Here is a 19804-nt window from a genome sequence, read left to right as displayed (position 1 = left end):
GATGGTGACTGAGTGTGGCACAAATACCAAAGTGTTGGTCATTCTCTCATGTATAAGAAGATGACCAAAAGGGGCGAATTGTTAAATTAAGTCAACAAGGAGGCTGTTAGACTGACATAGCTCTAATGCTTTGGCAGCCTAAAACCTAAGCCTGTAAATTCCTCAAGGTTATGAAATAAAACACTAAGGATAACCAGTCACAAATAGCCAAACTAGTCTTTACACACCTGCCAATCAAGAACTTCTTTATTTCTGCCTTTTCTCTATAAAAATCTCTCTCTGGGCTCCTGATACTGAAGTACTCAGCACTTCCACTTTGGCACTACCTGATTCCAGTGGATTTTTGCTCAAATTCTTAAAGATTTTTAATATGCTTCAGCTTATTATTTAACAAGAGAGATTTCCTCTCTGGAGCTTTTTCTGACACTCTCCCTCCTCCCAGGGAGATGTAAGCACCTCTCACCAGTACTGCTCCATCAGAGAGCATGCATGACGCTTGCACTTACTTGCCTGCTGCTGTGCCCCTTCTGAAATGTGTCTTCTTTAAGGCCAGGGGTAGTATCTGTATTCTACTTTATGTGTTTAGCATCCAGTACACAGGAGGCTCAATAAATACTTGTTGAGGGACGCCTGGGTGGCTCAGTCGGTTGGGCGTCTGCCTTCGGCTCAGGTCATGATCCCAGGGTCCTGGGATCGAGTCCCACATGGGGCTCCCTGCTCTGCGGGGAGCCTGCTTCTCCCTCTGCCTCTGCCTCTCTCTCTCTCTCTCATGAATAAATAAATAAAATCTTAAAAAAATAAATAAATAAATACTTGTTGAATGGGGTGCCTGGCTGGCTCAGTGGGTAGAGCATGTGACTCTTGATCTCAGGGTTGTGAGTTCAAGCCTGAACACACGTACACTGAGTAGATTTATTCCTAAAACAACCCAAGGAGGTAGGAGCCACTCTTATCTTTAAATGTAAGGAAACTGCATCACAGAGAGACTAATCACTTGCCCAAGGTCATAAACTAGAAGTGACAAGCGTGGCACTGGATCATAGAGTCCTCCATGTTCTCTATCTTTGCACGTAAGAGGGAAAAGGATGCTCCACCCACATTAAAGACGGAGGCCTCTCTAGTGGTTCCTAATCCAGAGGAGGCCGGCAAGGGGTACTGTCACTGGAGGCTTTTGCATTCTTGGACTGTTGAGGGGGAACAGAGGAAAAGGTGTTGCTCAAGGACAGAAGAAGGGGTGGAAATGGAGAGAAGCAAAAGAAAGCATCTGAAGTCTTGCCCTGCAAGGTTAGAGTCTGGAAAGGAAATCTCCATTCTCCAACAAGAAAAATAAAAATGCTAATATTCAGATGTGGTTTAGCCACCGCAGGCAATTACTTGTGCCCTAGAGCTACCCCTACTATTTATGGGGAACATCACCATCAAGAGCTCATTCCTGATAAACCACAACCTGAAGAAGGATCACAGCTCCAGTTCTGGTTTCACCACTGTATTATTATAGACACAGCTCACTATCTGCCCATCTTCCCCCAACCTGTCCCTCTCATGACCCTTATTTTGACCAGTGGATCTATCGTTCACCCAACTCATTATGCCAGAAAATCTGGATGCCTCTCAAGATTTCTCCTTCCCTTTCCCCCGTCAAGTCCAATTGGTCACCGATTTTTGGGGGTTCTATTTCATAAATCTGTAATCTGTTCATTCATTCACTAAACATTTATTGTGTGTCAGGAATATGCCCTGATGAACTGGATGGGACTCCCCACAACTCTGCCCTCCCAACTTCAAGGAACTGAGCATCTGATGGAGAGCATTTTGGAAACGAACAGCCCATTCTACTGCAGGATACAGTAAATGCAAGAAACAGATAAATAGAAAGCTGGGAGGGAATACTGGATGGGTATGTGATTCATGTAGGGAAGCCTGAGGGTTTTTCTCTTGGCAGTGTCCAAGCTGAAATGTAAAGGATGTATACCAAGAAACCCAGTGAAGGGAGGGCAAGGGCAAATTTCTGGATGCAAGAATAGCCCACGACATCAGAGCCTCAAAGATGGTCTCTAGGCCGGTCTTAATCCAGTGAAACTACACTCACTACCTAAACACTTTCCATCCCTCAAAAGAAAGCAAAAAATTCAGCACCTTCTTTCCTGTCTCTGGAGGCTTGCCCTTCAAGAGTCTCCCAGCACTTGTCATTTGTTCATCAAGATCTCCTGAGCACCTCACTTCGTTGGTGCAGGTACCTCCTAGTACCAACTTCACAGTACTTTCCCCCTTTGGGGAATTTTCAACGTGTTGTAACAGATCTTGAGGGAGAACTCTTGAGTGCTGGGGGTTGAAAAACCATGCCGAGACTTAAGATGTTAACGACCTGGTTAAGGACCTCTCAGCCTCACTTCCAATGCTCACCCGCTGTCACTGGAGGGCTCCAGGCCTGCCACCTGCTTGTCCCAGCCCAGGTATGCCCCAGGGCTTTCTTCACTCCTTCACCCACCCTTCGCCCATCTAGACCCGACTCCAGCCCGACGTCCTCCTCGCGGAGCCACACTCGGCGGCGCGCAGCTCTGCTAAGATGGCCCACGCGGCGCGGCCAGTGGCTGCTGGAGGGCGGCCGCCGGCTGGCCTCCCCGCCGCCAGCGCCCACTCCACACAGACTCTCTCCTGGGCGCCTCCCACCCCCGGGCCGGAGAGCGCGGGCTCAGCCCGCGCCGGCCACCTTTCCCACGAGCGCGGGAGGGGCCGTTCTGCCGGAAGACCACGGCCACGGGTAGCGTTCCCGGCCGCTTTCTTTCCCGAGCCCAAGGGGACTCGCGGAGACGCGCTCCACCGGGAGCGCGCGCGCCCCGGGGCTCCCAGGTCCGGCCACGGCGCGGGGCGGGCCGAGGCGGGACTGAGGGCGGGGCGGCCGCAGCCTCCGCCATTCCCCGCTCCCTCCCCCCCCCACCCCCGCCGCTGCGCACCACCTCCCCGCCCCCACCCCACCCCCCTCCCCCACCGCGCGCGCTCCGCCCGCCCCGGAGCCTCGCCCTCCGCCACGATGAGCAAATGAGCGCGAGCGAGGGCATGAAATTTAAATTCCACTCAGGGGAGAAAGTGCTGTGCTTCGAGCCTGACCCCACCAAGGCGCGAGTGCTGTACGATGCCAAGGTGCCGCCGCGGAGGGACAGGGAGGAGGCGCGGGCCGGGGACCCCGGGACGGGTGGCGGATGCGGGTGCGGACGGCGGCGCGGAGCAGGGGAAGTGGCGGGGCCCGGCGCTCCATGCCGGCGCCTCCTCGGCTTGCGCGGCGCCGTGCGTGCAGCAGGGGGCGCTCTCGGGGCGCCGCTTGGGGGAGTCGGGGCCCGGACGCTTCCGCTTCCGCCCGGCGCGGGGCTGCGCACGCGCCATCGGAAACCTCGCGCGTGCAGTGTCGCGAGGTTGGGGCCGCGACGTAGGTTTGCGCACGCGACGCCAGCGAGGGTTGAGCGTCGAGGAGGTCGCTTGCCGGCGGTCTTCACCTTGTTAAATTTCTCAGCATTCTGCGCGGCCCATCGTTACCTGGGCTCCCGTGCGACGCCCTGACTGACCGAGCCAGGTCCTAAGCCGTAGCGCCATAGCACTGGCCGTCGACTCGCGACGTCTTTGCTTGGGAGCACCAATCGTGTCTGGGCCCGAACCCTCCCGTAGGCCGCGACCCCCTACCCGAGGGCAGTGTTGACCCGGTAGCTTTCGTCCCTTGGTGTCTTGCAGCATTTAGGTTTTCAGTCCCCGAGTCGCGCCCTGTGCCCGTCTATCTAAGTTTCGGGGACTGGGGGGAGGTAGGGGGAACTGAACCACAACTGCAGCTCCTGGGGCTTGGATGACGAGTGGGCGTGGGCACCGCAGTCCGGGGCTGGGGGCTGGCCTGGGGCCCCAGGTGCTTCTGGGCGACTCTGGCCTTAAGGGGATTTCCCAAGGCTTCTGGGTTTTGCGGTTGTGTTTTCGGGCTCCGCCCCCGCAGCCTCTGGCTGTTTGCAGTCCAACCTTACGCCCCGCCTTGAGCTTTCCTAGGGGTGACACGCCCCATCATTTGCCCCAGATGTTCCCCCTAGGGACCCCTCTGGGAGGGATGGCATAATCAGCCAGCCGTCCTGGCCTTGGATGCGGCTGAGCAGGGGAGACTACAACTCCCAGAGGTCTCAGGGCTACAGCTCTCTTGTCTGGCCTGGACTCTTTAGTTAGTGACAAATCGGTCGGCCAATGGCTTCAAGAAGCTGAACCCAGTCTCAGTATCAGAGACCAATCGCGGGGCGGTTGGAGGGATGTTTCCTATTTTGAGGCATCCGCTCAGGAAAAAAAATGGAATTGAAAGGAAAAATGTTTCAACCCAGCTTTCAGTCTAAAAAAGGAGAGACTGCTTTCTTTTCTTTTAAAAAGAGATCTATGATCTAGTTTTCCTGATCTAACTTCCAATATTCTGTATGTTCTGTCATTTGCGGACAATATTTCCTGGTTTCAGATTGTCGATGTTATTGTTGGGAAAGACGAAAAAGGCAGAAAGATCCCAGAATATCTGATCCATTTTAATGGTTGGAACAGAAGGTGAGTGTACTTGTTAAACGGGATTGAAAATTGATCATCTTGGCTGCACAAGAACATTGCAAACTTATTTAAGTTATAGAAACACTTGTAGAAAAGCTTCACTTCCTGTTTCTGCTTTTTTATCAAATCTTGCCTATTCTTTAGAATGATTACTTTAAGTCAGTTATATTTGGTAGAAACCCTAGTTGTTTCTGTGTCTGTGTGAGTTCCTTTTTCAGTTTATTTGCATCTTTTTGTGATTTTAAAATGTTTAAATAGTTTTCTAAAACATAAGTACTTCTGGGACACTTCTGTTTCTGTGAGGTGCTTTTAGTAGTTGTTTTGTATCAAACTAAAACACTGAATTCTACATGCTTTTCCTTTTTTTGTTTGATTAGCTGGGATAGATGGGCAGCTGAAGATCATGTCCTTCGTGACACCGATGAAAATCGGAGATTACAGCGTAAATTGGCAAGAAAAGCTGTAGCTCGCCTGTAAGAATACAAAAATCATGACATAAATGTTATTCAATGTGTTTTCTCTTAGTGTTTAGAACTTTTAAAATGGAAAAGTAAAAATATGCCAAACTTGGTTTATTAATAATTATATATATTTAAAGTGTGTTCGTGAAGAATTGCTCTTGTATTCTAAATGCTGTGTTTTCAGTGAGGTTACTATATAATCTTCTGAAGTGGAGATTAACATTTATGTTCTAGGATTTAATGATTTTTAGGTCCTTAGAGAATCACTGTTGTTATATCTTGTTTGTACTTCAAGACTCATATCAGTCAGCATCAAAATTTATTTCAGTTGTGTGTATTTTCTTTCAGGAGAAGCACAGGAAGAAAGAAGAAGCGCTGCAGGTTGCCTGGTGTTGACTCTGTCTTAAAAAGCCTCCCTGTTGAAGAAAAAGATGAAAATGATGAAAACTGTGAGTGGCTTGACTTCATTTTCTCTGGCTAAAAGAACTTTTACCTAGTCCTTTTATACCACAGGATTGAGGAGTAGGAGTCATTGCAATTACAGACAAGGAAACATTTTAAGCTCATTACATACAACATGTGCCCCTTTTGTTTTTAACAATTAAAGTAGCGGTCGGTTAGTCCATAATATCTCATCAGTCTTGCTCATGGCCACTGCCTTTTCAGCCAGTGTCTTTATTTGTACTAACCCCTCATGTTTTCTTGGCACTTCCTGAGCCTTGGCCCCAGTTATGAATGCAACAGAGAATCGTAGAATCCTAGGTGACTAAACACTTTCAGATCGTTAACTTGTGTGGGTTTTGCTTCATTGAAATTGGTGTTATATTTCTCAAAATAAATTTCTATTCTGAAAGGTACAGTATTTGTGTTCAGCATTTAAAATATATGCAGGACTACAGTTAATTATTGCCAATAGTAGGACACATGCTCCACCTTAAAGAATTATAATTGTAAAGGTAAGGGAAGTATATGATGCCGGTTTGCCTGATAGTTTTTGTTTTCCCTAGCAATAAGCAGTTCCTCTGATGACAGTAGTGAAGAAAAGGATGAAGAAATAAGTGAAGAAAGTGATATTGAAGAAAAGACGGAAGTGGTATAAAGTTTCTATTGTAAAAATGCTGTCTTTGGCATATACTTAGTGGTAAAATTATGTGATAGAATTCTTCAGTTGCAGATCATTTTGTAAAAATGCATTGTTTTAACCAGATATTGTAAAGTTGCACTTGGTCTTTAAGGGAAAATAATCCTTATTTATATTTATAGTCACTGTATGAACCTCTTGGTAGCTCTTTTTACCCATAAAGTGTTTTCACAAATCATAGTTACCTCTTTCTTTCTATTGAGGCCATGAGCTTTATTTTTATAGTGTTGATTAGTTTTTAAATCTTGTGTATCAGACTTTGGCATCTTCTGCCTGCCTTCGAAGTTAACATAAGTATCACTGGCAAACTTAAAAGGGGGAGAAGCAAAATTAGCATTGGTAACATAGGTTAGTGCCCTAAAACATATTAACTTTTGGCCTTTAATGTACTTTTCTCTAGGACATGTGGCATTCTGGTATGAATGTTGAGGATTAACGGAGTTTGTTTCATAGTAGGCTCTCCTTTGTTAGTCTTCCTTTGGATATAAACTCTCTTACTGTTACGAGTAGTTAAAAATGAAATTGTGATATTGCAGAAGGAAGAACCGGAGCTGCACACAAAAAGGGAAATGGAAGAAAGAACGATAACTATAGAAATCCCTGAAGTTCTGAAAAAGAAGCTTGAGGATGATTGTTACTATATCAACAGGAGGAAACGGGTATGCAGGGAGAATACATAAAACATGGGTTTGTAATAGAGCTTTCATTTAGCCATATTTTACAGTCGCAGACTCAAACAATTAAGAATCTTGTAAGAATGAAATTCATATTTTAAGTTTTGTACTGAGTTAGGTTTTTAAAGTTCTCTGATGGTACTGCTCTGCTGCTGATTGAATTAAGGCATGCACAGTCTTTCCCAGCGTTGGCTGTCCATTAGAATCCTCTAGGGAGCTTTGTCAAACTCCTTATGCCTGGACTTCATTCAGGAGGTTAAGACACGGGGCACCTGGGTGGCTCAGTCGGTTAAGCGTCCTACTCTTGGGTTTTAGCTCAGGTCTTGATCTCGGGGTCGTGAGATCAAGACCCACATTGGGTTCTGCACTCAGTGGGGAGTCTGCTTTGGATTCTCTCACTCCCTCTCTCTCTGTTCCTTCCGCCGCTCCCACCTCACATATGCACATGGATGCTATCTCAAATATTTTAAAGAGAGGTTAAGACATAATTGAGCTGTCATGGAGGCTGACTGTGGACATAGTCTCCCCAGGTGGCTGTAATTGATCATTAAGATGTGAATCACTGCTTACATTTATTTTTAAAATTTATACTGTAATCTTCGTGGGTAATGATTAGTAGAAGCAGTCATAGAGCTTCAAGGCATATTTATTTAAAAGATTCTCAAACAGAATTGGCTTTATTTTTGAGTTAAAAAATTTATATAGACAAGAGCACTGTTTCTTGGAATATATGGTTTATACAATGAGTTGCATGCATCAGATGTCTGTTTTTTTATTAACAGTTAGTGAAACTTCCATGCCAGACCAACATCATAACTATTTTGGAATCCTACGTGAAGCATTTTGCTATCAATGCAGCCTTTTCAGCCAATGAGAGGCCTCGTCACCATCATGCTATGCCACATGCCAATATGAATGTGCATTATATCCCAGCAGAAAAGAAGTGAGTAGTGGGGGGGCGGGGATTGATGCCTCAGTGACTCTCTCTTTGTGTATTAGAGAAGTGACTTCCATTTAGAACAGGTGACACTATTTCTGTAATTTGGAGTTCATTTAATATATCACTCAATTAACTTATTAATTCATTTAATAACATTTAATACCAAAATACTGTTCCTTTTTCGAAATGCTCAATAACTATTTAGGTATCTGGTCTGGATATATTGAGTATGCACTGCCTCAACACCAAGACCAGTTTTTTTCAGTGTTATAATATAGGGAGATAACTCTTTGTCCTTGAAGCACCAGAATGGGCAAAGAAAATTTTATCAAAGCTTGTTTACAAATAGGTTTTTATTCAGGCAGGATAATCGTGTTCATAGCCTGCCTTGTGCATGTGACCCAGCTGGATTAGAGTCAGACAGGCAGATTGTTTGATTTGAAACAAGTATTAGGATTAGTTCATCAGGTCTACCCCCTTCAAGCTCCCAGTAATTGGGGCCTGTCCACCTTCTGCAGCACAGGCTGCTCGGGCTCCTCGTGTTCAGTGCAATAAGTTAAAACTACTGGTGTATTTTTTTCACTTTATATTATAGATCAATGTTTCCATTTAATTTTTTGTTGGCAGCATTTACAAACTCATTGTATTCTTTATAAGTATAGGTATAATACATAGTGTTTAAGCTTTAAACTCTGCCTTATTAAAAACGTGTAACTTCATTATGACATTTCGGAAAATATTTACTGCATCTCTAATCTTTTCTTACTCTCCTAGTGTTGACCTTTGTAAGGAGATGGTGGATGGATTAAGAATAACCTTTGATTACACACTCCCACTGGTTTTACTCTATCCATATGAACAAGTTCAGTATAAAAAGGTGACTTCATCCAAGTTTTTTCTTCCAATTAAGGAAAGTGCCACAAACACTAACAGGTAAGTTAGACAGTCTGCAGTTTGACTATCAGATGTCAGCAACTGAATAGTTGACTCTGTCTTTGAAGATTTCCATCTAATGCTGTGGGGCTAACAGATTTGGAGGAGGAGATTGAAAAGTGGAGTTTTTCCCTGGGTAAGCTAAGTCATCATTCACTTTCAAATGGCTCTAAAAGATTTTACCAAGTGAAGATTCCAGTGTGAGAACTTGGTTTGATTTTGAGCAGCTAACCTGTCTTTCCAAAGGCAAATGGAATGAAGAAGGCACAGGCTGAGAAGGGTAGAAGATGTGCGTTTGAATTTAGCTCCTTCACTTACTGGTTGTGTGACTTGAGGAGATACCTTCTGAACCTCTTCCTTTTGCCTCTGCACAATGGAAAGAACAGCTGCCTCCTTGGGTAGTTATTAAATGAGAAAGTTCACAAAGGGCTGGCAACCTTTTGCCTTCAACTAAAGATTAGTTCCTTTCCTGCTCTGCTGTGTCACTACTTTCTTTCCTCGGTCACCAAGCATGCCCAAATCTCTATTGTTTGGTTGGGGGAAGAGGGGCAGAAATTCCAACCTCAAGTCTATACCTTCACCTCTATAAGCTGCTTCCCTATCTTCCTGTGCCTCTCTTCCTGAGAATGGCCTGTTCTCGTGATTTCCACTTCTTCTTCTGCTCTTGCCTACTTGATGCTCTGCGTTTATCTACCAACTGCCCCTGCTAACTCTGCTCCCCAAGACAGGGTACTAACAACTTCCCACTTGTCACACACCATGCTCTGCTTTGGCCATCTTTCCCCACCATCCCCTTCTTCCTTCCCTTCATGGCTCCTTGCTCCTGGTTCTCTGTCTGCCTCATGATCATCTCTTAGCCTGCCTGCCTGCCTGTCCCATTGGTTTCACCCTATGTGAGAGGCGTGTGCAACTCACTGGGGACCTGTGTTGATGTTCCCCTGCCCTACTCCAAATCTCAAGGTTGCCAGTGTCCAGGGTGGACTGTGTGTTCCACAAAGCTTGGCAGATGCTTGTGGCTTTTCTTTCTATTCTTGTGAGTAGTTACAATGTGGTGAGATAACATGGTATTCTTACTCTCTTTATTAAAAAAATAAACTTTTATTGAAGTATAGTTGACACAATGTTACATTACCTTCAGATGCAGGACACAGTGATTGCATTCTCTATGTTATGCTATGCTGCTCACCACACGTGTAGCTACCATAGTAATCCTATTCTCTTGACCAGGGTTTCTCAACCTTTGCCCTATTGATATTTTGAACGAGATCATTCTTTGTGGTGGAGGGTCCTGGGCATTGTAGGTTGTTGGGCAGTAGCCCTGGCCTCTACCCGCTAGATGCCAGTAGCACTTTGCCAGTTGTGACAAGCAAAACAGCACGGTCTCCAGATAAGTGCCACTGTCCCTAGTAGGGCAAAATGACTCCCAATTGAGAACCATTGCTCTAAGACAAATACAAAAGGGGCATCACAATCTTTAATGCCAGCATGCCTTGCAGAGTTATCAAGAGGATTTTAAATGATCGAATATGTTTGGTTACTCTTTAAGAAAACACTTGTTTTGCCACATTCGAAAGTAAAAGTTTGTAATTCTTCTGGAGTAGAGTCCAGAGTGTTTTCTCTTCTGTCTGAAGGAGGACATTTAAGAACTGCTCCAGGTTTTGCAGAGATTCTGTGGGCCAGGTGTGTGTGTGTGTGTGTGTGTGTGTGTCTGTGTGTGTGAGAGAGAGAGTGTATGAGAGAGAGAGTGAGAGATGCTCTCTCCTCTTCTTCCGTAGGAACCAAGAGGAGCTCTCTCCAAGCCCACCTTTGTTGAATCCATCCACACCGCAGTCCACGGAGAGTCAGCCCACCACAGGTGAGCCAGCCACCCCCAAAAGGCGCAAAGCTGAGCCGGAAGCCTTGCAGTCTCTGAGGCGGTCGACACGGCACTCTGCCAACTGTGACAGGCTGTCTGAGAGCAGCGCCTCGCCTCAGCCCAAGCGCCGGCAGCAGGACACATCTGCCAGCATGCCAAAGCTGTTCCTGCACCTGGAAAAAAGTAGGTCCATTCTCAGGTGTGGGAAAGCCATTCACTCTCTGCATGGCCTGTGCCAAGTCAACTGCTCTCCTGACGGGAGTCCAGCTAACAAGAGAGGCTAGGAGAGGAATGGGGATGAATGCACAGTCACACCCAGATTCACCCACTCAGCTGTGGGAAATCCACTGAGGAGTTTGGCTCTAACCAAGGCTCATAAGGCACTTTGCCTATGGCATGGAGAGAGGAGTCACCACACCTTCAGCTCTGCAGTTGGATGCTTGGCTGGTTTAGCTGTGTCTCGTGGGTCTGGTAGCAGTAGCTCCCCATTCCCTCCCCCCAGCCCTAATCTATCCTGCTAGGCAACCACTAGTTACTTCCCGTCCCTATGGATTTTGCCTCTTCTAGGCATCAGTTCCTGTCAGTCGAATTATACAGTAAGTGACCTTTTGTCTGTGGCTTTTTTCACTTAGCATAATGTTTTCAAGGTTCATCATGTTGTAGCGTATATCAGTACTTGTTTCCTGTTTTTTTCCCCCAAATAATTCAGGTATTGTTTTTTATGATAGGAACGTATCATATATGATTGTTAAAGATTAATAATTTCTTTACTGTAACAGTCATCCGGCAGTCTAATTCAGTTGCTCTGTGATTTACAAGTGAATAATTAACATCTTTTCCTTTTGAAGAGACACCTGTGCATAGCAGATCATCCTCACCAGTTCCTCTGACCCCTAGCAAGGAAGGGAGTTCAGTGTTTGCTGGCTTTGAAGGCAGAAGAACTAATGAAATAAATGAGGTAAAGCATTACTGTTGCTGTTCATCCCCAGTGAGTCCTTCCTTCTATGGTGCTTAAGTCCTGTGAGCGGAAATCCGGTTTCCTTAGAAACACTCTGTTGCTCTTGCTGTGGATATTAACAAAATGCTTCATATGGTGATGTTTAATATTGGTTTTGGTTTCTAAAATGAGAAAGTCGCTAGGATTCCAGCCCTGTGCTTATGGTCATCTTTTAAATAAGCACAAGTATTGAAATATATGAGTATTTTCATTTTATGCATTTTATGCACGCTTGTTCTACAGAGGTCCAGAGAATAAATATTTTAAGCCTTGCGGGCCAAACGGTCTCCTTCAAGACTACCCAATTCCAAAAGCATCCATAGACACTATGTAAATGAATGGGCATACTGTGTTCCAATAAAACTTTATTTATGGACACTGAAATTTGAATATCATAATTTTCGTGTTATGAAATACGGTTCTTCTTTTGGGTTTTCCCAACTATTTAAAAATATAAAATTCATTGTTAGTAGTAGTACTAGTAGCCATCCCTTTGAGGGCATGCTATATGTCAGCATTGTGCCAGGAACTTGACCTAAATCACCTCAGATTTTCCAGAACAACCTTGCCACCAGGTTTCCATTTTACAAGTGGGGAAACTTTTCATTTTAAAAATTCTGTTTTGGGGGCGCCTGGGTGGCTCAGTTAAGCGTCTGCCTTCAGCTCAGGTCATGATCCCAGGGTCCTGGGATTGAGCCCCGCATCGGGCTCCCTGCTCAGCGGGGAGTCTGCTTCTCCCTCTCCCTCTGCTGCTCTCCCTGCTTGTGCTCTCTCTGTCAAATAAATAAATAAAATCTTTTAAAATAAATAAAAATAAAAATTTTGTTTTTGGGGTGCCTACGTGGCTCAGTTGTAAAGCGTCTGCCTTCGGCTCGGGTCATGGTCCCAGGGTCCTGGGATTGAGCCCAGAGTGGGGCTCTCTGCTCAGTGGGGAGCCTGCTTCTCCCTCTCCCTCTGCCTGCCGCTCCTCCTGTTTGTGCTTGCTCTCTCTCTGTCAGATAAAGTCTTTAAAAAAAAATTCTGTTTTTAAGGCTAGTTAATTGATGTGTAGGTAGTGAGTGTTTTGGAGGCTCAGGAGGTATCTTGGTCTACTGGGATATTCTATGAATCTCACCTAGGAGGTAGGATTTCCCTGTTTCTGTGCATAGGGGAACTAGCTTTACTAGGGAGAGAGAACATTTAATGGTGAGAGTTGGCAAACTTTTTCTGTAAAGGGTCAGATTGCAAATATTTTCAGGGTTGTGTACTATACAGTCTCTTTCGAGATGATCCAACTCTGCTGTTGGCATGAGAGCTACTCATAAATGAATGGGTGTGGCTCTATGCCCCCAAAATTTATTCATGCACACTAGTAATTGAATTTCATATGATTTTCATGTCATGAAATATTTATTCATGTGATTTTATTAACCATTTAAAAATATGATAATCATTTTCAGCACAAGGGGGTTGGGCTGGATTTGGCAGAAGGCCTTAGTTGGCTGACCCCGATAGAAAAGCTGGAAAACTTAATTTGTTTTACAATGACAATGAGGGAAAGTCAGGAAATTCCTATTACAGCAGTCCCTAGGGTCCTGTTTTTCAGACAAGGCCCTGCAGGTGTTATTAAGGGGAGTCCTGTTTCTTTTAAAAGGGACATGAATATTCAGGCAAGGCCATTCCCACTCAGGTTGGCAGTGCGAGGCCACCATCTAGTGGTTAGAGATACAGCTGCACAGCTGCAAGCTCTAGTAGAATTGGATTTCTAGTAAGACAGGCTCTCAACAGTGACTCTCAAACCAAACAGGAGACCTTAGGGAATTCCCACCTTTGTGAGTGCCTCTGTCTCTGTGTGTTTTAACAAAAGCTCTGCATCCTTGGGCGCCTGGGTGGCTCAGTTGGTTAAGCGACTGCCTTCGGCTCAGGTCATAATCCTGGAGTCCCTGGATCGAGTCCCGCATCGGGCTCCCTGCTCGGCAGGGAGTCTGCTTCTCCCTCTCCCACTCCCCGTTTGTGTTCCCTCTCTCGCTGTGTCTTTCTCTGTCAAATAAATAAATAAAATCTTTAAAAAAAAAAAAAACTGCATCCAAATCACCTGAGGCTCTCTGTTCACTGACCTACTGCATCAGGGTAGGGTCTGGATGTACACATTACGATTCACAGGTGGTTGTCTATATACCCCAGTTGAGAATCCCTCTGCTAGAAACCTGTTTTCCCCCATGAAATTTATCTTTGGTAAATAGAAGGTGATAATACTGCATTGAAATGCAGAGTTGAATAAGTGAGGTAGGCTGGCCTACTAACTAGCCAAATGACCAGATTTTGCAGTGTTGTGTGTGTCATGGTTCCAATTATTGCAGATTCTCCTATGTTAACTTCAAGTATCACTGTCAAAACAGTTGCCAAGCTTCAGTTGTGTGCACCACAGGCTGAGGTGCTGGGCGTGGAATAAAGATGCTGAAACCAAATCCCTGCCTTCAGTAATCTATACCACAGATGGGTGGGGTAGGTGAGGCCAGGGCTGAAGCTGGGACTTCCAGCATGGAGGCATACAGAACCATGGTGAGACTTACTCGCTTCTACAATTTCATTGTGTTAAATTGAATACATCAGCTTTTCTGGGGTGGTTTTGGCATCCTTCTGCCTTGTCTTACAGAGGATTTTCTTTGGCCCTACTATATTTCCAGATTAAACTTGACTGATCCCAAAAGGCAAAGCAGCATCTCAGTAAAATAGTCTTATAATTTGCTGAAGTATTTCTGTGGAGGCTCATCAGAGAGCTTTTAAATACAACTCTGACTTTAACAAAAGCCTGAAATCCACCCACAGTTCTGAAATTTAGAAAGAAGGAAAAAAAATCGGTTACCAAGGTTGAAGTCTATTTTCACTTGATTCAATGGTTCAGATTAGTTTCCAAAGTGAATCAAATATATCAGGAAATTAGGGAATCTTAAAACAATGGTAATATTACTCACAACATGTTTAGGTTACTTTTTACTAATATATTCTCTATTATAGTATGATTTCCTATAAAGGAAAAGGTACAAAATGACCAAAACAGTTAAGCTAATTTGTAGGTAATAGCTGTTGAGAATTGGGAAATCAAATATTTCCTTAATCTTACTTTAGTCTCCCTTCCCCCTACACACACATTTTATTTTTTTAAGATTTTATTTATTTGACAGAGAAACAGCGAGAGAGGGAACACAAGCAGGGGGAGTGGGAGAGGGAGAAGCAGGCTTCCCGCTGAGCAGGGAGCTTGACGCGGGGCTCAATCCCAGGACCTTGGGATTATGACCTGAGCCTAAGGCAGACGCTTAACTGAGTGAGCCACCTAGGTGCCCCCACACTTTATTTCTATAAGCTTGTTTTTATTTTGACATAGAGCCATATTTTTTCCTCTACATGCAATTTATTGTTATAACTTTTAAGGGATGAGAAGTATCTCCATGTTGCCAAGGAAGGGGGATCCTCACGTGATTTAAAAGGCAAAAATGTTTTGAAAAAATTATAGGAAACTATTAGATATATGCTAATAATCAATATGGAAAATGCATACCTTTATCCTCCCAAACTGCCTAAATCATAATTTCACCAATGAGAAATGGACATTTAACATTTTGGTATAGGGGCGCCTGAGTGGCTCAGTCGTTAAGCATCTGCCTTCGGCTCAGGTCATGATCCCAGGGTCCTGGGATCAAGCCCCGCATCGGCTCCCTGCTCCACGGGAAGCCTGCTTCTCCCACTCCCACTCCCTCTGCTTGTGTTCCCTCTTTCACTGTGTATTTCTCTGTCAAATAAATAAATAAAATCTTAAAAAAAAACAAAAAAACATTTTGGTATATACTTCTTGGTAGTTCTGTGTATTTACATAATAATTATACACATTATATTGTGTATTTTTTCCAAGTCATATTGAACTTCGTTATTTTGTAGCTTGATCCTTTTCAACATAATGCATTATACTCCTGTATGCCAAGATCATGCCCTTAAAAAACTTCATGGGGAAGTTAGAGGGGTGGCTTTCAAAATTCCACATTGGTTTGTTGTTACTGTTTACTCCCATTTTCTGGCCCAGCTGTGAAACAACTCCTAAGTTGCTAGAAGGACAGGAAGCTTGGGAGTGAGAATGTGACACTCAATTTGAGTTGAGAACCTCAAAGCATGTGTATTTCTGCTGGGATTCCAGATTTTGAGATCTCTTGATAACAGTGTTAAGCATGAATTGAATGATTTGTTATTATGTCTTTTCTCAGGTCCTCTCCTGGAAACTTGTACCTGACAGTTACCCCCCAGGTGACCAGCCGCCTCCACCCTCTTACATTTATGGGGCACAACACTTGCTACGATTGTTTGGTAAGAAATCCTGGTCCCTGCTTTCTTCTGCCTTCCCCCACCCTTTCCCCTCCACTTTGGGGTTTTTTTTAATCTATTTTTTTTTTTAGTAATCTCTACACCCAGTGTGGGGCTTGAACTTATGACCCTGAGATCAAAAGTCGCATGCTTTTCCGACGGAGCCAGCCAGGCACCCCTCCACTTTGGTTTTTACACCCTTGTTAGTTTATGTACATCTCGTGGTAATTTTGAGGGTCTAAGAAAAATCATTGAAGAATGACCTCTTAAAAAAAGGCACTGAATGAATCTTAAATTTCATAAAAATTGTGTTTATACCATTTGTACCACTGTACTGTGTTCAATAAGAGTTTTTGGGTTTTTTGGATGCTGTAGATGTTAATTTCAGTTTAAATAGGATAAATAGGACCCTCAGTGTGTCCTGCTCATTGCCAGAGTCTGCCAATTGTAAATGGTTCCGGTTTTATTTTTAATGCAGTGAAACTTCCAGAAATCCTTGGAAAGATGTCCTTTTCTGAGAAGAATCTGAAGGCTTTACTGAAGCACTTTGATCTCTTTCTTAGGTATTTAAATTTGTTTGTAAAAGCTTATCTCTGCTGCCTTATATACGACTTTCCTGAACTCCTCCATAATAGATGTGGAAACTAGTTCTGTGGTATTTTAAATAGTCGCAGTATTAGCTAAGTATGATTGATTCTAACTATAATCATCACATCAGGGGTTTCTGGCTGTTTCTTTTTTCTGTAATTTATTGTGTAGAGATAAAATTTTTTGTGTCACTAGAAGAATCCAGTTGGGTAACTGTGAATAGAAAATTTTTTACAGTAGAAGTGATGAGATTGATAATAATTTAGTTTAAATTTTTTATTTAGAAGTACCTTATATTAGACTTTTCTTTGTTGCATATACATAAACTAACCTAAATATTAGCATTTACAGGTTGAATTTTTGTGTTTAGAGTTAAGATAAATGACCAATACATGCTGACAGTTTGTAAACTCAGAGAAAGGTATTGTTTTCTTCATCCGACAGAGCCAGTCATTATATCTTAGGATCATTTGCCCTGAGGCTCTGCCCCCTACTCCTTGCACCATGCTGTGGGCCCCAGACTCACTTGTGCCGGTGGCCCAGCTCTCTCCCACCCAGATGTCTATTGACCAGTTCCTCTGCTTGGTGTTCAAGGCTGCTCATCACACTGCCTTACCCAGCTCATCTATCTGCCTGATCTTATTTCTTTTCTGTGAGGGGGTACCTCTTCCTTGTTGTCAGGCTCCAACCTGCAAGAATTAAACAAGTAGGATTCATCAGTGTGGAAAGTATTCCAGGCAGAGAAATAGGTTTTCGGAGTTTTTAAAGGATATTTTTATGTAGACATTTTGAGTAAAGCATCCGTGAGTGAAATGAGACTTTATTACATGTTATTAGAAACAATTATGAAAAATATACTCTTCCCTTCCAACCTCCCCCTCAAACACACAATTCTATTTGGCATAAAGACTGTGTAGGCCAAAATCAAATAATGCCAATAAAATATGAAGAATAGCTGCAAGTTATAGCATAGGAAAGCCTGCTGATTTTGAGGTATGCCCAATACAAAATAGAAATTAGGGTTTTAAGAATTAACTTAGAAAGATTTACAAATATAGGAATTGGTTTTGAAAATGTATCCAAAACGTCAACTAGAGAATCGGTGGACTCAATAATCACCTTAAGAATGGCACGGTCCAAAGAAGAAAGAGTTAACTATCTAATGAATTTGACTCCGTTTTTACTAAAGAAGGTGTTGGGTTTATCCTTACATTTTTAGGAATTTGGACAGGTGGAAAGAGGCTGGAGAAACAAGCATGAAACTAATTAGCTTTGTGGTTGATAGGGCCCATGTGAGAATGTTTAAGCCCCACTGTGGTGAAATCTTTGACACTTAAGATACAAGATAGCATCTGCATAATGTGAACTTTTGAATGACTGGCCTCATTATAATGGTGCCATCATCAGACATAAGTCAGCCTTGTTTATCAGTTTTGCTACTATAAGCTGGAACTGTAATACCTTTTGGAATGGCAAATTAGGACCCAGATACTCTTTACTATTTATACTATTCAATTTTGGTTTAGCTTAGCCTGTAGAAAGTATTGGGAATTTCTCAAGTGACATTTGTTGAGTTTATAGCTTTTTTTTAAAAAAAAAGATTTTATTTATTTATTGGAGAGAGAGCGTGAGCATGAGCAGGGGGAAGGGCAGAGGGAGAAGCAGGCTCCCCGCTGAGCAGGGAGCCCGACACAGGACTGTATGGATCATGACCTGAACCGAAGGCAAACGCTTAACTGACTGAGCCACCCAGGTGCCCCGAGTTTATAGTTTTTTATAGTTTTATTTTTTTAATACTTTATTTATTTGACAGAGAGCACAAGCAGGGGGAATGGCAGGCAGAGGGAGAGGGAGAAGCAGGCTTTCCGCCAGAGCAGGGAGCCCGATGCAGGGCTTGATCCCAGGACCCTGGAATCATGACCTGAGCTGAAGGCAGACGCTTAACCAACTGAACTACCCAGGCACCCCAATATCGGTTTTATAACAGGAAAATGCAGTACTCGTCAGAGCCAGTTTTTTGGGTTTTTTTTTCCAGTGTTTGTATAATGAAGCCTGCCACCTAGTGGAGTTTAGGTTCTATTCTCTTCGTACACTTGATAGTGAAAGGATCCCAATGAAATGGTAATTAATGTAGAAGCCAGATATACCTAGAAATCAAGGTTATATTCAATTTTTTTTCCTTTGGAATACCAAAAAAAAGGTGAAATGTTCGAATGGTTGCAAGTTAAAATTTTGCTTGCTTGTGTTGAGTCCTCACTGTAAAGATCATCAGGGCCATTTTCTTCTTTTCCCAGGTTTTTGGCAGAATATCATGATGACTTCTTTCCAGAGTCGGCCTATGTTGCTGCCTGTGAGGCGCACTATAGCACCAAGAACCCCAGGGCGATTTATTGAAGTTTTGATGGTTCTAGAAGAACAGCTTCTCTGTCTAGCTCTGTGCTCTAGGTTCCCAATGAAGATCTAGGGAGATAGGGGACCTTCTTTACAGAGCTGACATGACACCCACCCCCCTGGGGGCTCTGGCAGAGGTGGGCCCATTTGTTTGAGTTGCTTACATACTGTAGTTATTTCTGTTAAGATTTACTTCCTAGGTGCCTGACCAGCCTCCAGCATGAGACCCTTGCCACTGTTCATGTCATCTGTGACAGCAGAAAAAGAACAGCTGTGTTCACAGTGAAGCGTTAATGAGAGCATGTGTAGGTCAGGCTGTTTCAGTAGCTGTTGGAATTAATTCGTTAGCAATAACCACGTTTTTTAGTTATTTGTTAGCATTAAGCAAAATTGTTTTCCAAACTGTTTTCATTCTTGTGATGAGGCTCAACGAGTCTGTCCAACAAATTTTAGTTTTGCTTGGAAATCACAAAGTAGTCCCAAAATATTTTAGAGGGAATTGATATCGATGGCAAAAGAAAATTTGCAGTCACACATTTGCTTGTTACAGTTCCTTTTCTCCAAAACCTTATTTTTGGTAATCTAAATAAAGTGTTGCCTCTCTTGTTTGAGATTTTACAGCTATACTTTGTTGTGTAATGTTATGGTTCCCTTTCTGTAAAACCTTATTTTTGGTGATCTAAATAAAGTGTTGCCCATCTTGTTGCAAAGAACCAGGAGTTTTCACTCTGGTCTTGTCCTCTTTGTTGCAAAGGAACAGTGAGGTAATCTCTTGACATAACTTTTTGTTTTATTTTGTTTTACTTTTGTGCCTTTTTTTGCTAAGGCCTTTTGTTTTCTGTCCCTCTTTGATTTTGGCCCACTTGGTGTCTTGACCAGAAGAAGGTGGCTACTGGGAGTCAGCGTAGTTTTTTGCTATCTTGCTGCTGCCCTCTGAG

At 43.5% G+C, this 19804-nt stretch overlaps 1 protein-coding gene across 1 annotated transcript; it reads left to right on the top strand.

Annotated features, from left to right (window-relative positions):
• Nucleotides 1-2980: 2980 nt before the first annotated feature.
• MSL3 (MSL complex subunit 3) lies at nt 2981-19579 on the top strand. The gene is made up of 13 exons (XM_006745471.3): nt 2981-3141; nt 4472-4554; nt 4932-5027; nt 5364-5464; nt 6023-6108; nt 6693-6815; nt 7613-7773; nt 8545-8703; nt 10479-10741; nt 11407-11516; nt 15791-15890; nt 16366-16450; nt 18770-19579. The coding sequence occupies exons 1-13, from the start codon at nt 3040-3042 to the stop codon at nt 18867-18869; spliced, it is 1569 nt and encodes a 522-aa protein (XP_006745534.1). The 5' UTR covers nt 2981-3039; the 3' UTR covers nt 18870-19579.
• Nucleotides 19580-19804: the final 225 nt, after the last annotated feature.

The sequence above is a fragment of the Leptonychotes weddellii genome, chromosome X, assembly GCF_054177405.1.
Source record: "Leptonychotes weddellii isolate Sample4059 chromosome X, ASM5417740v2, whole genome shotgun sequence".
Classification (NCBI taxonomy): domain Eukaryota; kingdom Metazoa; phylum Chordata; class Mammalia; order Carnivora; family Phocidae; genus Leptonychotes; species Leptonychotes weddellii.
The sequence above is the reverse complement of the archived record's forward strand: the minus strand, read 5'-3'. Positions and strand labels throughout refer to the sequence as shown.

Bases quoted from the DNA above. Each gene is read 5' to 3' on its own strand.
- MSL3 (XM_006745471.3), top strand. From the start codon at position 3,040: ATGAGCGCGAGCGAGGGCATGAAATTTAAATTCCACTCAGGGGAGAAA. The intron at 6,109-6,692 runs GTATAAAGTTTC...GTGATATTGCAG, and splicing joins TTGAAGAAAAGACGGAAGTG to AAGGAAGAACCGGAGCTGCA. The intron at 8,704-10,478 runs GTAAGTTAGACA...CTTCTTCCGTAG, and splicing joins AGTGCCACAAACACTAACAG to GAACCAAGAGGAGCTCTCTC.